Below are 19457 nucleotides of genomic sequence, written 5' to 3' on the forward strand. Positions count from 1 at the left end.
TTTGATCAATTTATAAGTATATGAGGAGGAATAAAATCTGCTTATTGGTTTGTGAAATAGCATCATAGGGAAATATGAGGTCTCCAGATGTGCACCAAGCCAGAGTACATCAATATTTTTTGGTCAGTATATGGAGCATAGAATATAGAAATATATTGAAAAGCTAGCATAAGACAAAAGTCATTGCTTTTGAGGACATTCTCAGGCGCTTATATGGTAAGTGATGAGTGCCTCACCAAAAACGAAACACATTTTCAAACAAAGCCTGCAAATTAATCATATTTAATGAATGTGAGTAATGTACTAAAGGAGCTAGTGATTAAAATATTAACACAACTGATCTCCTCCTCTCTCGTTAATTCCATATCCTCCCTGGGGTTATAAGGTTTCGAAGAGATAGGGCCACTGAATTTCTGAAACTGACTCTATTGAGGTAAAAAATACATTTTAAATAGCTCAGATCTAAGATAGTCTGGACAAATTAAGCATGACTGTCAATATCTCCTATTTCACTGCTCCAGAGAGAAATGTGGAGTATGGAGAGCAGCTGAAGATGACAGGGAAATATAAATGTAAATTGGAAAGCCCTTCCTGGGAGCAATAGAGAAATCAATGGAAAATCCTTTCAATAAAGGGGAAGATTTAGGTTATACTGAGACACAATTTTAGGGAGTGAACATTCTAAATAAAAGAACCATGACTTTAGAATTTGCTTTTGACAACTCTTCTTCTGGACAGTAACCATTGCAGAGTTTCATATGAATATAGGTTTGAATGATTTAATCAGGAAAGGTAATGTATTTCAGTGGAATGATTGAGGTATTGGTTTCAGAATCAGAAAACCTTATACATATATTTGTTTCATCAAAAGGAAAATGTGGGGATAATTTGTTTACATGTTATTAGGGTATTAAGAAACAAATCTTAAAACCATAATATATTTCAGGACAGTAGAGAAAGTTAAAAATTACTTAGGGGCTATGGGTAATTTTGCTCTACTTTGATGGGATAAGGAATAGATAAAAAATGTGAGGGAGGGGCAGAAGACTACCTTGAAGAAGAAAAGAAGAAAAGGAGGGAAATTATTATCAAGTGAGAGAATTACACAAGATGAAAAGTATATAATCAAAGAGAAGGGGATTTGGAAAACAGGCTTACTATGAACCTCACTTTCATCTGGACCAGATAAAGGAAGATTGAACATAATTATAAGCATCTAAACATATACACAGAGATTTCATTATAAAAATACATTAATATCCCTAGGAAAATAGAGACAGAGCCAAGGTAGGTTAAGAGGGAGGTATAAGAAGAGATGCAGGAGAGGTAAGGAAATAGTTAAAAGCTAAACAAATTAGAATGTTTTGGAAAAGAATGTGAAGCAGAGAATAAAAAGAAAAGAATTAAAAGTAAAAACCTGAGATTTAGGGCAGACAAGAGGAAGTGAAAAGATGCAAAAGAGAGGAAATAGGTCATTTCATTTATAAATCACAAGTGTCAAGCAAACTCCTCTTTTACAACCTTTTTTGTAAAGGGAGGGAGTCAAGGAGAGGAAAAAATATTAAGAGGGTAGGAGAGACAGAATTACATATTAACAATCATAATCATGAAACTAAAGGGAATAAACTCATAAAAGAGGAGAATATAGTAAAATGAATTAGAAAACAGAATCTGACATGTTGTTTATAAGAAGCATACTTGAATCACAAAGATCCAAGGCAAATTAAAATGAGAAACTAGAGCAAAAATCAATTATGCTTCAACTGAACCCCAAAAAAGTAGGGATAGCAAATATTATTCAGATAATCCTTATACCAAATATAGATATGAAAAAATCAGATAAGCAGGAAAATTCTATTGTGCTTAAAGAAATCATAGATAATGAATTACTATCAATTCTTAATATGTACATATTTAATAACATTCTATCTAAACATTTAAAGGAAAGGTGATCATATTGGTGATGGAAATATTAAAACTATAATAGGAGAACTTAATGTAATCCTTGCAGTCATAGACAAAGGTAACCAAATGATAAACAAGAAAGAAGTTAAAGACCATAATAAACTTTAGAAATATTAGAAGTGATATATCTCTGGTAGTTTTCACTGGGAATAGAAAGTAATTTACATACTTTTCAGCTATGTATGGCATACTTTTTAAAAAAATTGACATTTCATGTTTAGGGCATAAAAGTATTTCATAGGATATAAAAAATCAGAAATACCATATACATCAGATGTATAGGCAGTTGGGTGACACAGTGGATAGAGTGTTGGGCTTGGAATCAGGAGGACTCATCTTCATGAGTTCAAATCTGGCCTCAGACAATTACTAGCTGTGTGACCTGGTAAGCTACTGAACTATTTGGGTCATTTTTATCCTCTGTAAAATGACCTGAATATGGAAATGGCAACCACTCCAGTATCTATGCCAAGAAAATTCCAAATAGAATCAGTCAGATATGATCAAAAAGATTAAACAAAATGATTTATTGATTATAATGCAATAAAATAATATTCAATAGAGAACTCTTAAAGAAAAAATAATTGGAGACTAAATGGCATGATTCTGATAAACTGATGGATCAAAGAAAAAACTATTTAAGAAATACAAAATGTAAAAACTTTCATTAACAAAAGGACAAATCAATGAATTAGGTATGCAGTTAAAAAGACTTGGACAGAAACATTTTTTTTAAATCTCCATATAAGCAATGAAGAAAAAATTCTGAAAATTAATAAAAGCAACTGAATTGATAAATAAAACTAGGACCTGATTTTTAAAAAATATATCAAAATAAAATTAATCATCTGATATAAAAAAGAGAGGAAAAACAATAATGTATTTGAAATGGGAAAGAACTGAGGATGACTGTGTGGATGAAATAAAGGTTATAAAACAATTCCTTTGGTAATTTGGTTAATACAGAACTGAATAAGTAAATTAAGTTAGTTGGCATTCTCATTTTTATCATATTGACTCAACCTACTCATGAGTAATTAGGATTTCTCAAATTTCCTTGATCTATCTTTATTTCCCTAGAGTGTTTTATAGTTGGATTTATATAATGGTCCAGGATTAACATTCTCAAATATTTTATAGCTTTTGTAGTTACTTCGAGAGAAATTTCCCTTTTTAGCTCTTCTTGATGGGTCTTGTAGAAGAAATATAGGAATGATAATGATTTATATGGAATTATTTTTTATCCTGAAGTTTTGTTGAATTTGTCACTTCAATTAATTTTTGGTTGATTCTTTAGGGTTTTCTAAGTAAATAATCATATAATTTTTAAATAAGGTCTGCTCTGTCTCTTCCTGTTTTATGTAGCAAGATTAGGTATATTTATAGTATACAAATTGTGACAGTGCCTTTTTTTCTTCTTATTATTATTATAAACAGCTTATGTAATATTGAATATTTTATGTAATTAATTTCTAAACATCTGAGAGTTAATTTGTGCCTTGTTCAATGTCCTTTTTCTTTCTTTTTTTTTAAACCTTTAACTTCCATTTTAGAATCAATATTATTCATTGGTTCTGAGGCAGAAGAGGGGTAAGGGCTAGGAAATGGGGGTTAAATGACTTGCCCAGCTAGGAAGTGTCTGAGGTCAGATTTGAACCTAGGACCTCCCGTCTCTAGGCCTGGCTCTCAATCTATTGAGTTACCTAGCGGCCCCACCCCAATGTCTTTTTTTCTGACACTGGTTTATTTTAAATAGTCTATTTCTTCTTTTGCCAATCTGAGTATTTTATATTTTTGTAATTATTCATCTAAGAGATGCAATAGAAAAATAACAACAAAATTCATCTGGAATAACAAAATCTCTGGAGTTGAGAATCTCAGAGGTTCTATCAGTATCGTATCATAAACCATACTACAAAACAGCAATCACTTAAAAATTATGTAATGATTAATAAAAAGGTAACAAAAGATTGATATGTAGAATAGACTATGTACAGAACAGAGAAAAGGAAAGAATCACAGTAGCATGGTGTGAATAAACCCTAAGTTCCCAGTTACTGTGTATGGAGATGGTAAAGGAGATCACATTTTAACATAAACTGCTGGGAAAACTGAACAGCACAGCAATATGGCATAAATAAATATAGACAAACGTATCACATCATGTTCCAGGATAAGTTCCAAAAATATGTATGACCTCAACCAATGATGGTGAATCTTTTAGAGGGATGGGTGATGTCCTTAGGTGCACATGGAGAGGGGGAGGAGAGCAGCTTGGCTCTGCATCTCTTTGCCTTTCTAATAATGAACTCTGGTAAAAGCTGTGCTGGGACAATGGTGGGTGTGGCCACAGAGAGGGCTCTGAGTGCCCCTTCTGGCATGCATGTCATAGGTTTACCACCATGGGCCTAGATATAAAGGTTACTGCATAAATAGATTTGAGAAAAAGGAAGAAATTACAATTCAGGTTTATAGATGAGGGAAAAGTCCACAACTGAACAAAAGACAGAGAGGATTACACAAGATAAAATAGATAATTTTGATTTGGTAAAATGAAAGCTTTTGCACAAATTAGTCTAATGTAATTAAAATTGGAAGGGAATTATGTAAATGGGGAAAGATCTTTGTAGAATTTTATATGACAATGGTTTCATATCCTAGATATAGAAAGCACTAATTCACATTTATTAAAATAAGAGAAATTCTTCAGTCAAAGGATATTAACATAAACATTTTTGAGGAAGAAATCCAAGCTATGTATAACCATATAGTGGATAAATACTCTAAATAGTTAATAATTAAAGAATGAAAATTAAAACAACTTTGAGTTTCTACTTCATACTCGTTAGCTTGGCAAAGATGACAAAAGAAGAAAATGACAAATGGAGGTGCTACGGGAAAACAAGCACAATAATGCACTATTGGTAGAACTGGTGATTAGTCTGACCATTCTAGATAGCAACTTTAAACTTTGCTCTAAAAATTACTAAATTGTACATAACCATTGGCCCAGCTATACTTTACCACTTCTAAGCCTATACTCCAATGAGACCAAAGAAAGAAGTATTCAAATAAAATTTTTTGATTCAGCTAATATCTTCAACAAATTAGAAAGATATAAAATAAACACATATATAATTAACTTTGTTGTAAATTATTAAGAAAATTCCTGTGGAAGAAACAAAAAGAGAAGTTCTCTTCAAAAGATTTTGAAAATTTATAAAATGTGAGTCCATCTACTAAGAAACATATAGAAATTATATAAATGCAATTACAAACTCTATAAAAATGAAGATAGTCTTTAATAATTGGAAATATATTCATTGTATATGTTGGGTGATGCCAATATAATAAAAAATGTTTTGTTAGGGTTTTTTTTTGTTTGTTTTTTTTGTTTTTGTTTTTGGAACTTCCTAGGGAGTGCTTCATTGGGCTATTAAAGCCTCTTGCCTGTGGTCTCTTGGTTCCTGGGACTTTCAGGATGCACTGTGTCATTCCCATTTTGGCCTGACCACCTACTGTAGTCTTTGCCTTTATTCTTAAGATTTCCTGGCAAGGCCTACATCCAACTATCCCACCTTATCCCTCAATCTTCTGTGGGTGTCCTATGGTCAACATCTTAGACAGAGGCTTCAGTTCTCTGTCTTTATTCCAACCCTTCTCTAGTGCTCAGAAGACCATTCCCAGAACAGAACCATCATGAATTTCTAGCTTCTTCTCCCCACCCCCATGCTATATGTTCTCCTGATCTGGCCTCCTGGGCTTCATAGCATTCAGCATCACCATTTTTTAGTTGTAACAGTTAAAAAAAAAAAAGACCCTAAACAGTCTTATAGATTAATCAATCTTTTCAGTCACTGAAAATTTTCCTGAATTCATTCCCAATAGTTAACTTGATCCTTCCCCATTATACTCTCCCATGGCCGGTTATTTAGAATCCTCAGCTATTAGAGTACCACCTTTGTTCTTCATGCCCCATTCCTATACTCTTACTCTCATCTACCTAAAACATACTTTTATATTGTTTCACTTCATATTTGCCAGTTCCGTTATACTCTCTAAAATGCCTGCTCCATAGCTAAATTTTATTTCTTTATAAACCTTTTCCTTTCTTCCTTCTTCCATCTTCTTCCACTCACTGAAGCATGGTTTCATCCTGAAGTCATGGCATCCCTGATCATACTTTCTATTACTTATTTGCAGTTTCACTCATATCCTGGATTCATTTGTCATAACGAGGGTGGTTACAATATTTGCTTCCCATCACCATTTCTGGAGAAAATGCAGAACTAGATTGACTAACACTGACTGCAAATTTGTTACATAATCTCTTACTCTAACAATGCAAACTTTAACCAATTCATTCTTCCATTTACCACAGCATATGTATTTATCTATCTAACATCCATATCTATACTTATGTATGTGCATATAAATATATATATATGACATATATATATCATATATATATATATACCAAATAAATTGGAGATAATCAATAGAGGAAAGGCATTAAGAGGGAATAGGAAAGACTTCTTGTAGAAAGTAGCATTTTAGTAGGGACTAAAAGGAAACCAGAAAAGTGGGAAGGCAGACATGAGGAGAGAGAATTGCCCAGAATCAGAAGACAGTTAAGAAGACTGGAAAGGTAAAATAAGGCTGGATTATTGAATGTTAAACAGAGGATTTTAAAAAATCCTAAAGGTGGGTCACTAGGGTGAGTGATGTTGTCAAACCTAAGATTAAGGAAGATTATTTTGACAGATAAGTAGAGCATAAAGTGAACTGGGGAGCAACTTGAGGGAGGAGGACCAACCAGCAAGCTACTGCAATTATCCAAACATGAGGTGATAAGGGCCTGCCTGAATCAGAATGGTGGTGTCTGTATCATAACAGAGAGTGTATACAAGATGTTAGGAAGATAAAATCTCCAATATAAAAATTATACACATATTCCAGACATGTTGTTTACATAGAGATCATATATTGTACATGTTTTATATGTTTTAATTTATATTTTGTATAGATATCTAACTAATACAAGAACCAGAATTATTCTCTAAATCAATGGCCAAAGAATATGAACATGCAGCCCTAAAAAGAAAAACAAGTTATTAATAGTGTAAAGATAATTTTAGGATTGTGACTTAAATCCAAATTAATTGGTCACCAGGGGAAAATCCCAAATAAAATACCCAAGTCATTGAATTTATGGTAATTTTAATTAATATAGAGGGAAGGAATTTAAGGAGAAGGAGGGAAGAGGATATAGGATTTCTTCCGCCTGGCCTGTGCCAGGGGGAGTTTAAAATCTCTGCCTCTTGCTCTCTGAAGTAGATGAGAGGCTTCTAAGAGGATAAAATTGGAAAGCCAGAAACTTGCCACAGAACCAGAAAATAGCTGTAGCCACGTCAAGATGCCAAAAGGCCCAGTATGCTGCTGTCAGCCACCTCTCCACCACCAAAGGTACTAGAGAGAGGAAGTGAGCCAAATATATAGACCTTTCACCCTTGTGTCCCTTCCTCTAAATGCCCATTCTTTAGTTCTCATCTTCTTTGATTAGATTATATCTTTAGAGTTACTTAATACTTCTTTAAGTTCACCTTTTGTTAGTTATTTGACCTTTTTGTGATTAATTTAACCTTTATAGTTACTTAACATCATTTTGTATTAAGATTCTTGACCTTTTTGTGATTAATTTAACCTTTGTAGTTACTTAATACCTTTTTGTATTAAGATCTAAAAATAGACTTAGCTTAAAGTTCTAGCTTCACTACAAGGTAAGAGCTAAGTACCTTCATTGTTCAATCAGGAGATTACAACTTTATCTTCCCATAAAGTAAGGTCTAAGTAGGGTGGAGTAATTTAAAGTTCACAATAGTCAGATGAAAAAATGCTTTAAATCACTCAAAGTAAAGACCAATTTACACAATAACAACTATTCCCATCAGACTGAGAAAAAAAAATTTAAAGGAAATGATGATTGTTGAAAGGAACGTGGGATGACATGTACCATGATGGAGCTGTGTTCAGTCATTCTGGAATGCAATTTGGACTTGTGCCCCAAAAGATACATATACCATTGACCTCATTGTACTAATTAGATTTATAACCCCCCCAAAGAGAATAAGACCCACATGTACAAAAACATCCATAGCAACCCTATTTTAGTCACAAAGAAGATGAAATAAAATTCATTCCAATCTATTGAGGAATTGCTAAAAATATAGTGGTATATAAATGTAATGGAATATCATTATGTACTGTAAAAAATGTGGACAGAGACACATTTCACGGAAACCTAGGAAGATTTCTATGAGTTGATGAGAGTGAAGTGAACAGAACTGGAACGATTTATACAATAATTACAGAATATTAAAGCAACATACTTTTTAAAGATTACAGAACTCTAACCAATGCACTCACCAACCAAAACTCAAGAAAACTCATGCAGAAGCATGCTTCCCATCTCCTGGCAGATAGCTGATAGATTATAGGTATAAAGAGAGAAATACATTTTCAGACATATCCATAATGTGGATTTATTTTGATTGACTATGTTATAAATAGGTTTTTCCTTTTACTTTCCATTTTCAGATAGGAGAACTGAAGAGGATATTGGGAGGGGGGTGTAGAAATGGTGATCCTTCCTTCCCCACAATAAAAGAGGGGAAAGAAAAAGAACACCAGAGGTGTAAAAGAATACACAGAAAATACCAGGAGATAAAGAGGGGAGACAGACAAAAAGAATAGCTTTGAAACTAATGTATTGAATTTGTTATATACTTATAAGTAGAAAGCAAACTGGAAGTAATGGTTTGCTATTGCAAATGCAATCCTCCCTTTATGCTCCACATATGTTGTGTTTGTGGGTATTTGTCAAGTTTAAAATAACCAAAAATTTTTCTCCAAAATATAATATTGTCCTTCCTCCTTATTTTTTTTTACCTCCTTATTTTACAGAAGACAAAACTGTGTGTCATATAGGATCCGGTAAATCGTCCAAGGTCACACAATATAATACTCTTCATTGTTAAAGTTGAAGCAGCTAAAAAGGGGACAGAGGATACAGTTTGAGGCTTTTAATAGAATTGGTCATTTTGCTTATATGTTTGTCTAGAAATTTTTGCAAGATATAATTGCTAATTGAATATAAAAGTTGATATTTTATGGTCTCTGAAATCCCAGAAAGTATTGCTTTGTTACTTTTGTCTTCAAACTAATTATTGTTTAATCGGTAGAGGGTACTCAGTAGCTCTCATCAAGTCCCTAGCAATGGTGAAGTATTTTAGGAAAAGAAAAATAAAGAGGCTTTTATTTTTCTACTGGAGCGCTGCTTTAACGAGGTAACAACATCTATTAAATAAACTAGTCACCTGGAAACAGCAATGTCCCACAGACATGATCCAGTCAAACTTCTAAGAACTTCTAAGATTTTATTCTAATGAGTCCCCGATGGCTAATAATCATCAGTGTCAGAAGAATTATCAGGCAGTTAGGTGATTAGTGAATGGTTTTGGTTGACGATGGTTATAACAGATGGTTATAACAGATTAGCTTCAAGAGAGATGATTTTATGAAACTAGGTGGCAGGGATTAGTTCCTCTGCCCCTATAGGGGTCAAGCATAGAATTAACTGAATGACAGACAGTAACACACTAGTTCCCCGGGAGATCAAAACTTTAAGAAACCACTCCCCTAGAGCACTTGGAGGTGCTTCAATAACCCTAGCGTCTACGCAGTGCTTTTTATAACCTAACCCAGCAGGCTGCGCGCAACGGTTGGCGTGATGACGCAACACGTGCGCCTGTTTCCCGGCGCTTGCGCAGCCCGGGAAGGTCGTCCCGGTGACCGGCTCTTGGTTGAGAGAAGCCGTCGCCATGTTGTCGCTGGCTGCTCGTTCTGGCCCTTTCGCCCCCGTTCTATCAGCCACGTCCCGTGTGGTGGCAGGTCCCCTGCGGCCGCTGGTACAGGCCTCGGTGGTGCCCTCCCCGGAACCACCCGTGTTGGACGCGAAGCGCCCCTTCCTGTGCCAGGAGTCCCTGAAAGGGCAGGCCGCCCGCCAGCAGCTCGTTGCCACAGTCGGCCTTTTCTGTGAGTGTAGGGTGGGAGAAGAGGCGGGGGTCGACGAAAGCAGAGGGCTGCGGTCCGGATTGCCTTCTTGTAAGCCGAGGGAGGGAGCTGGGAGGCCATTTCCGGGGCCCAAGACCCCCGTTTCCGGAACTGAGGGGCTTCCCAACCAAGTGAAGGCAGAGGAACCGGCGGATGGAGGTTTGGGGGCGGAAAGGGCGTCCCTACCACTCCCGGAGTGTAAAGCCGCCCAGTCCAGTCATTGAACCCTGGGTCTCCCTTCCTACTCTGGGTCTTTGGGGAAGGTTGAACTGCCTTTTGTCTGGAGGTAGCAGCTCACTTTATCTAAGGTTTTTTAAGCAACCAAAAAATACTTTGCACACACCCTTTCCTGTATATTTCCACAGCCTTTTTAGGTAGTAAAGATACGAATATTCATTTCATAGGTAAGGAAACAAACCCAAAAGGTCAAGTGGCACCATAGAATTACAGAGGAGAGCCGGAAGGGAATTTAAATAGGAAGTAGTCAGATACTTTTTTTTTTTTTAAAGGAAACTGAGCCCCAGGGAGGTGTAAGTGACTTGCTCAAGGTCACACTGGGAATAAGCATATAGCAATATTTGAACCCAGGTTCTTTGAGTCAGTGCCTTTTCTGCTCCACAGTGCTGATTACATTCTTTTAGTTAGTGTGTAGCAGAACCATATTGGAAACTAGTTCCTCCAATTTTAAATCCAGTGTTCTGTATTTTGGCTTTATTATTTCTGCCAAGAAGGAAGTTGGGTTCAGGGAAGTGACTCCACCATCAAGATGATCTCTCAGGGCCCCTAATCGGTTTTCCCTCAGGTTGGGACTGTTGAAAGCCTCTTGGCTTCTCCTCAAAATCTCTCTTAGATCACTTACCAGGGCAGATAGACCTTGGAGGAGGTGAATCCTGGAACCAATTGATGTTCTTCCAGATACCCCCCCCCCCCCCACACACACACATACACACATTTTTGTACCTTAAAGCTTAAGTTGCCAATTACCCTCTTTTTACAAATGGAATAACTGAGGAGCCCAAATTACTTGTTCAAGGTCATATGACATTTTAACACCAAATTTGTTTCTCCCAAAAAAAATGTGGAGGAAGAAGAATAGAAAGTAATAAAATGTCATCTGTGAAAGTTTTGGCTCTTAGAGGAAGCTTTTTTTATATTTTTTGTTCTTTGTTGGAAATACTTTTACAAATGATGGAAAAAGACCTAGTCAGTATCCTCTGTGATCTCCAACTTGGCAGTATATTTAATACTTTTAAAACTTCATCATACACCTTCCAATGTTTCAGATGACTTGGTGGGTTACTTTCAGAGAACATATTAGAATTTGCAAAATATTTTTATCATGATTTGATCATAACATCTCTGAGTCAAGTATTATCAGCTCCATTTTACATTTCAATAAATAAGCTTTTTTCTTTGGTTCACCTTCTATAAGTGGTAAATTCAGGAATTATCCCAGTTCTAATGTTCTTTCCACCCCTCATTTTAGTTGGAAAACTGATTCCTTGATAGAATTGTGGAATGAGACATGAAAGTCTTGACTTTGGGAAAGAGAGCCAAACATTAACTTGAATGTTTTAACCCCCTTGCTAAGTGAATCTAAGAGTACTTGTTGCATACTTTGACGAGAGATTTCTATATCCTGGTGACCTTTCCGTAGTGTCTTGTTTTGTCTTAAGTTGAAACTAAATCTAGAAATGATATACTTCGCCATCTTGAGTCAGATATGAAACATAATGCTAAAATAACTTAAAAGCTTGAATTGTTAGGGCAGGAACTGTATAATTACCAATTTTTCAGACTTTCTTGTATTCTGAGAGAAAATGTAGCTTGTTAGCTCAAATAAAGCAGTAGAACCCCGATTATTAAATTTCTTTTGCAGATTTCTTTGAACTCAGATGAGGAAATCCTTCACTTTAAAAAATTCGCTTGTATTTTTTCTGTTTAACAAACATTTATTTTCTCTGCCCTTCCCCTTGGGACAATTTATTTTAAAAGGAAAGAAGAATTATAATAAGTAGTTAAGGAAAACAAATGCCTGTATTGACCAAGTCCAAAAACGTATGCCTTGTTCATTCTTTATTTTAAAGTCCATCAACTCTTTGTCAGGAGATGGTTAGCCTGCTTTATCTTTACTCTTTTTGAAGTCCTGGTTTGCCATTGCATTAGAGCACTAAAGTCTTTAAAAATTCTTTTTCTTTATAATGTAATTTCATATTTATTTCTGCTAGTTCTGCTTACTTCACCTTACAGTAAGTCATAGAGACCTTCTCAGTTTCCTCTAAAACTATCCCATTTATTATGGTACAATAATCTATTATATTCATGTCATCATTTGTTTTACCATTTCCCTCATAATTTACAGGGTTGGGTTTTTTGTTTGTCTTATTCAAAAAGAAATGTGTGTTTGTTTTTTAAACCCTTACATTCCACCTTAGAGTCAACACTGTATATTGGTTTAAAGACAGAAGAGCAGTAAGGGATAGGCAGTGGGGGATAAGTAACTTGCCCAGGGTCATACATCTAGGAAGTGTCAAAGGCCAGATTTCAACCCAATTCCTCCCATCCCCAGACCTGGTTCTCTATCCACTGAATCTCCTTGTTCTCCCCTTATAAATGTTTTGTACATATCAGTCCTTTTCCTTTTTCTTTGATCTCTGTGATGTCCAGGCCTACAATTGGTTCGTTCCATATTACTTTGTGGAAGATCAATTCACGGCTCCATCAAAGGTTCATTAGTGTACTTATTTTCCCACTGCTCTTCCAACATTTGTCATTTACTTCTTTTGTCCTCTCCACTAGCATAATGAATATGAGGTGAAACCTCAAACTTGCACAGTTTGCATTTATTCATTAGTGATTATAATATTTTAAAAATAATGGTTGTTGATAGCTTGAATTTCTTCCTTTAAAAGTTGCGTGTTCATATCCTCAACTATGTATGTAGCTCAGATTCTTGAGTATCTTGGATATATGACCTTTTTCAAAGAAACTTTCTAGAAGGATTTTTTTCCTTAGTTAACTTATTTCCCTTCAGATTTCAACTGGATTGTTTTTTGTATGTGCAAAAACTTTCATTTTATATACATGCAAAAATGTCCATTCTATCTTCTGTAAACAATTTTGTCATTATTCCTCTGATTTGTTTCTCATGTCACCTTTTATATCTAAGTTATGTAACCATTAGGAATTTATCTTGGTACAAGGTGTGAGATGTTGGGGTTTTTTTTGCCTAATTTATGCCATATTTGCTTACTTTATTATTATATGAACAAGGATTAATCGAAATGGTTTTAATTCAGAAATGTACATTTCAAAGTGCCAATTATATGAACTTTTTTTTCTCCTTTTAGGAAAAATAACTTAAGTGATTTTTCTTTTGGATTCTACCATTGACCTATAAAATTTCCAATGACAAATCAGTGCCAAGGAAATGCCACCTATTAGTGTACATTGGTAGCCTCTATAAATTGTAGTCCTTGATCTGGCTAGACCTTATGTAACTTGCCCATGGTCACAGCCTTAATAGGCCCTGCGAAGGTGGAGGGGTTGAATATAGGTTTTCTAAGTTGACTTTATGTCCCCTATTCCAGACTTGCCTTTTTACCTAAGTGATATTAAACATATTGGCAGGACTCATCAGCAGTTTTCTTCTCTACGTTTCATTAGAGCTATATAAATCATAATTGACACCATAAAAATCCTGGCTGAGAATCTATTTAGGATGACTTGTTAAGTAATTTGCCCACATGCCTCCATTTGGAAAAGAGCAGAGATATATTTAGGTAGGTCCCTTTAATTTCATTGTTCTTCCATTATAGGTAACTTTTAATGACTTGCATGTAGTTATCACTTTTGGGGGAAAGTAGTTGAAATATACTATACATTAATTTTTGATTACTTGTGAACTATATTGGTAAGAAATCTGGTATAGAATCTTCCTTAAGATCCTTAAGAAAGGAAAATGTATTTATGAGTAGAACATAAGGCATAGATTTTAGAATAGGAAAAGGATTTTAGAAGCCAACTCCCTTCTTTTACAGATCAGGCCTAGAAAGGTTATGTAACTTGTTTGAAATCATATAAGTGGCAGAAGCAGAATTTGAACTTAATTAAACCTCTCTGACTTTAAACCCAACACTCCTTTGGAAACAAAACATTTTCTCTTATAAACAAAAATGACTGAATAGGCTCAGTATGATTTTTATGTTTATTTTAGGGAACCTGCCAAGAAGTTCACTTTTTCTTAAACATGTTGAAAAATTCAATCAAGCATTGTTTCACAATAATGCTTGAGTTAAAAAATTTCTGCTAAAATTCTTGCCTTTTAGTTATTTACTAGTTCCTAAAGTAATGAGTACACACTAGTAATTATTAAGAATGAAGATAATGGAGACTTTCCTACTATGTAATCAAATGAGATGATAGACAAGTTGCCTGTTTTTGATAAGGCTTTTCTCATTTCACCCATCATTGAAGTTAAAGTAGTACTAATTCCTGTCTTACAATACTCTAATGGCTCTTCAGTCTACTAAGTCTTCTCATCCTGTGCATGTTTTGTCCATTGCTGCCCTTAAATTCTCCTCAGGGGGTTCATCCAACATGCTTGGGAATCTTCCTGTCATATTCTTGGTATCTCTCACTCTTGCTGTAGTATTGGCTCATCTTTCATTTTTATATTTCTTTGATATCCTTACATTGCTTCTTGTAATTAATTCCTTGTTTGTAAAGTGTTATAGACTGCTAATGGCCACCTGGGGCCTCATAATTGTCCCATGAGTGATCCCCAGTCACTTTTCTTAAGAGCTTACAAGGTGTTTCATAACTTGCTGCTATATAACATCATTGGGAGAATATTATTGTCAAAAATTTGGAACTTTATTATAGGAAGAAGCTATCCTAGAATGCTTTAAAAAAAAAGCTTTGAGGGGAAAAAAACCCTCCAATTTCTTGTAAAATTATATTCATAAGGTATCTTTTTCTCTTGAAAATAATGGCTCAATGTCAGCTGTGAGAAGGGGGTTAGGGGAAGGGGAGGGAAAGAACATGAATCTTGTAACCATGGGAAAATATTCTAAATTAATTAAATAAAATTTTCCAAACTTAAAAAAAATAGCTCAAGAATTCTTAGTTTTATGTGCATTTTCAGAAAACACATATCTTGACCTCAATAGGAATTGTAGACTCCACACTTTGTATTATAAAGCTGGAAATGAGTTCAATATTGAAGGGTGGATGCTAGTGGCAAGCAAACTGAATTTTTAGAATCTTTGAAATATTTAATTTAACAGGGCTGTTCAACTTCATGTACTCTTTTTCCTGGAGATACTCAAATATATCAGTTGACAAACACTTGTATTTTCATACTAATATAAAAATTGACTTCATCCAATTAATGCTATTTGATATGCTGGCTGTGTTCCTACTTTGTTTTTATATGAACAGATTATTTTCAAATTATTTAAGTTTTTCATTTTAAAAGACAATTTGCAGACATGTAACCACATACACACACAAACTCCCCTTTTAAGGTATTTATCTGACTTTTTATAATAATCTTCTGTTTGTTTTGCAGTTCCTGCCACTGTTCGTTACTCCCATACAGATGTCAAAGTTCCTGACTTCTCTCCTTATCGTCGATCAGATGTGTTAGATAGCACAAAATCCTCAAAAGATAGCAGTGAAAGTAGGAAAGGCTTCTCCTATTTGATTACTGCAACTACAACAGTAGGTGTTGCATATGCTGCTAAGAATGCTGTCTCCCAGTTTGTCTCCAGCATGAGTGCTTCTGCTGACGTTTTGGCCATGTCGAAAATTGAAATCAAGCTATCAGATATTCCTGAAGGCAAGAATATAGCTTTGAAGTGGAGAGGAAAGCCTCTGTTTGTACGTCATAGAACCCAAAAGGAAATAGAACAAGAAGCTGCAGTGGATCTGGCACAGTTGAGAGACCCACAACATGATTCAGATCGTGTAAAGAAGCCTGAATGGGTCATCCTGATAGGTGTCTGCACCCATCTTGGTTGTGTACCCATTGCAAATGCAGGAGATTTTGGTGGTTATTACTGTCCTTGTCATGGGTCCCACTATGATGCATCTGGCAGAATCAGAAAAGGGCCTGCACCACTCAACCTTGAGGTTCCATCATATGAATTCACCAGTGATGATCTAGTTATTGTTGGTTAAAGTACTGGACTCGAGTCACAAATTCCCTACAAGTTTGTTTCATGTAAATTCTGAAAAGTTGTTGAGAGAAATTCTAATATTCTTCAGATTGGTTGATGTGAGATTTAACTATTTCTGATAATGTATTGGAATACATTGAATTAAATATCAAATGCTTTCAAGTATTTGCTTTTAATAAAGCCACTATTAAACATTCTCTCATTGATTTGTAAGATTTTTTTTCTTTGACAACTCTTAAATTAATAGTTTGCAGGCACGTCTATGAGAGGGATGTATTATCCATTTTGTGCAGAAAAATATTACTTTTCACCTATGCTATGCCTCTAGTATCTGTCCAGAGGAAGGAATCCTCAGAGGTGGAACTAAAGAAGGTTCAAAGTTTATTTAATCTGAAATCCTCATTATCTAGGAAAGAACTGAGTGCCAAAGAGAAGTGATTTATATAAAGTCATCCTATGAGTGAGTGGCAGAACTAGGCCTAGAAGCCAGATTTCTTGACTGCAAACTCAGTATTCCAGACCATGCTAAAACTACACAAGGATAGTTGATTGACTACCAGTCTCCTACCACCTATGAGAGCAGGATCATTGGAGAGAGTCTGTTGGGATTGATGGTCCAGGGAAGGGATGGGGTTGGAGTGGACTTAAATAATGTTTGTTCCTACATTCCATTATATATAGTTTTGTAGTTTTTTTTTTCTACCCTAGTTCTTTGTGTGTAAGTCTTGCTACTTTTTATTCTGAATGATTAAATAATATATTTTACAAGAAACCTGTCCCATTTTTTTTTCCTTCAAAATGGCTACCAAATTAGAATATAGAGTCAGGGGCCAGAAGCCTATGTTTCAATTCCACCTCTCTGGTTAACTAGCTACCTGTATAATGGCATTTTTTTATTTCTGCCTAGGTCATACATATTACAAAGATGCTATATTCATAAAATAATGAGAGGCACTTAAAATTCTTATTCAGATTCAGCATAATTGCATAGAATGTGATTACCATCTTAGCTTTAGAACTGGCAGGTAAAAAAAGTCATGTTATTTCTAGCAAGAAGATTTATAGTACTTATTAACCAACTAGTTCCTGTTTCTTACCCAAAGAAAGTACAAAGCACCAGACAATGATTCTCAAACCTGAACTCTTAACTACTTCACTTTCATACTAAGCTACCTGTCATGTGAAAGTGATATGATTGGCTAATGTCCACATGTATTTCGGCTTCTTTTCTCCAGTAGAATTTGTTCTGATTATTTAGCTCATGTTCACCTGATGCCAAAGCCAAACTAAGGATATTCAGTAAAATTGCCACCTGAAATCCTCCATCTTACTAGCAGTTTTCCAACCAGGTATGCTCCCCAGTCACCTTACCATTTGCCTTTCTTGCCTTCCTTCCCATCTTCCTCTTTGAAGCCTTCTTTATTACCCCCCTCCCTTTTTTGTCATTGTTTGTCTCATATTCAATGTCTCAATACTCAGGAAAGTTTTGAGGCTTTGGAAATTTTTAAAAATGATATTGCAGGGGCAGCTAGGGGCTCAGTAGATAAAGAGTCAGGCCTAGAGACAAGGTTCCAGGTTCAAATATGGCCTCAAGACACTTCCTAGCTGTGTGACCCTGGGCAAGTCACTTAATTCCCATTGCCTACCCTTACTACTCTTCTGCCTTGGAACCACTATATAGTATTGATTCTAAGATAGAAAGTAAGAGTTTAAAAAAAGATTATAGATTATAAAAAGATATTGCCAGATCAGCTAGGTAGCACGGTTAGAATAGAGTATCAAGCCTGAAGTCAAGAGGACCTAGGATCAAATTTGACCTCAGGGACTTCCAAGCTGTGTGAACTTGGACTAAACCCATTTTTCTAGTTCTTGCCCCTCTGCTTTAGAAAAGAAACTATTAGAAAATAAATGTTACTAAGAAAATAAAGGTTTAAAAAAATAATGCACTATAACCTTAGGGTCAGTGAAAACTTTTTAAGCACACCATTTCATTTTTAGTGTCCTCTTTATGGAATAGTTGCCATTATCGGGCTTACCAAAAATTATGATCACTTTCTATAATGCCCTATTTGATTTGTTTATTTCACTCCAAAATATTTGACATTCTGTACTAATATAATTCATAACTCATTGAGTTAGGTGCTACCAAGTACATAAATAGATTGGGATTTGAATCTTTAAAAGACCTAGACATTTTTTCCATCTTCATAAACCTAAGAGATATTTCTTTCAAAAATTGAGTTTGACACATGTTCATTTTCAATTTATTGTCCTAGAACGTTCTGAAAGAAATTGAAATTTTGATGTTTATGTAGCACATCCTATACAATATCCCTATCAAGTAGATAGTTTAAATATTTCCCTTTTATAGATAAGAAAACTGACTCAAGGAAATTGTGACTTAATCACAGTGGTAGTTTGAGGCTTATTCTAAATTTAGTGTTCTAAATTGCATCCCCGTACTAAATGTTTTCTACAGAAATTATACTATTTTTCTATTTCAATATTAGATTCTTGCCTATTGTTTCAAACCACCAACAGTTGATGTTTTATATGTAAAACTTGATATTAAGAAAAAATGCAGATAGCTATTTTTCCCCATCTTTTCCATCATGTTAAAAAAATAAATTACATCTTTATGATGTTATTAAGAAAACATTGTTAGTATAGATTTCAACTTTGTAAAATTACCATTTGGAAAAAAATTCTGTGTTAAGTAAAAATAACCTCCAGTTTAAGAACTTGATGATGAGACTATGGAAGTATAATGCAGAATAAATTTTGAAAGTGTCTAATGGGAAAATGGAAGTGGGAATTTTAGATCAGGATTGTGCAAATTATTTCTTTTGTATCCTTAGTAGACAGTAATAATATTGTAGTACAAATAAGCCTTTTCTGTCCACAATTTCTGTTAATTTTCAAAATGACACCTTAGGTTAACATCAATGGCAATTTAGGAAAGGCATCATAGAAGCAACAGGGAGACGTTTCCCACTTCAAGGGAATCTATTTCTACAACTTGTGAATTTTGCCATTGGAAAACCAATTGTGTAGGTGCCTTCTTGTAACCCTGTTACCAGTAGGCTTGAGCTCAGGAATTCTTAACTGTAATGTGCCAAAGTGACCAGATATCCCCATTGTCACCAAGATGATGAGCCCACCTTGGGAAGGGGACTGTATAAAGAGGGCTGAACCATC

The 19457-nt window shown here is 34.9% G+C and overlaps 1 protein-coding gene across 1 annotated transcript; it reads left to right on the forward strand.

Moving 5' to 3' along the window:
• Nucleotides 1–9740: 9740 nt before the first annotated feature.
• On the forward strand, nt 9741–16456 carry LOC100012527 (cytochrome b-c1 complex subunit Rieske, mitochondrial). The gene is made up of 2 exons (XM_001362986.5): nt 9741–10059; nt 15650–16456. Exons 1-2 carry the CDS (start codon nt 9846–9848, stop codon nt 16258–16260), a joined length of 825 nt encoding a protein of 274 aa, XP_001363023.1. The 5' UTR covers nt 9741–9845; the 3' UTR covers nt 16261–16456.
• The last annotated feature ends 3001 nt before the right edge of the window (nt 16457–19457 follow it).

Source organism: Monodelphis domestica, chromosome 1, assembly GCF_027887165.1.
Source record: "Monodelphis domestica isolate mMonDom1 chromosome 1, mMonDom1.pri, whole genome shotgun sequence".
In the NCBI taxonomy this organism is placed as follows: domain Eukaryota; kingdom Metazoa; phylum Chordata; class Mammalia; order Didelphimorphia; family Didelphidae; genus Monodelphis; species Monodelphis domestica.

What these genes read in the sequence shown, in the direction of transcription:
- LOC100012527 (XM_001362986.5), top strand. Translation starts at nt 9,846, where the DNA reads ATGTTGTCGCTGGCTGCTCGTTCTGGCCCTTTCGCCCCCGTTCTATCA. An exon ending in TGCCACAGTCGGCCTTTTCT is followed by an intron (nt 10,060 to 15,649) that starts GTGAGTGTAGGG and finishes TTTGTTTTGCAG; the next exon opens with TTCCTGCCACTGTTCGTTAC.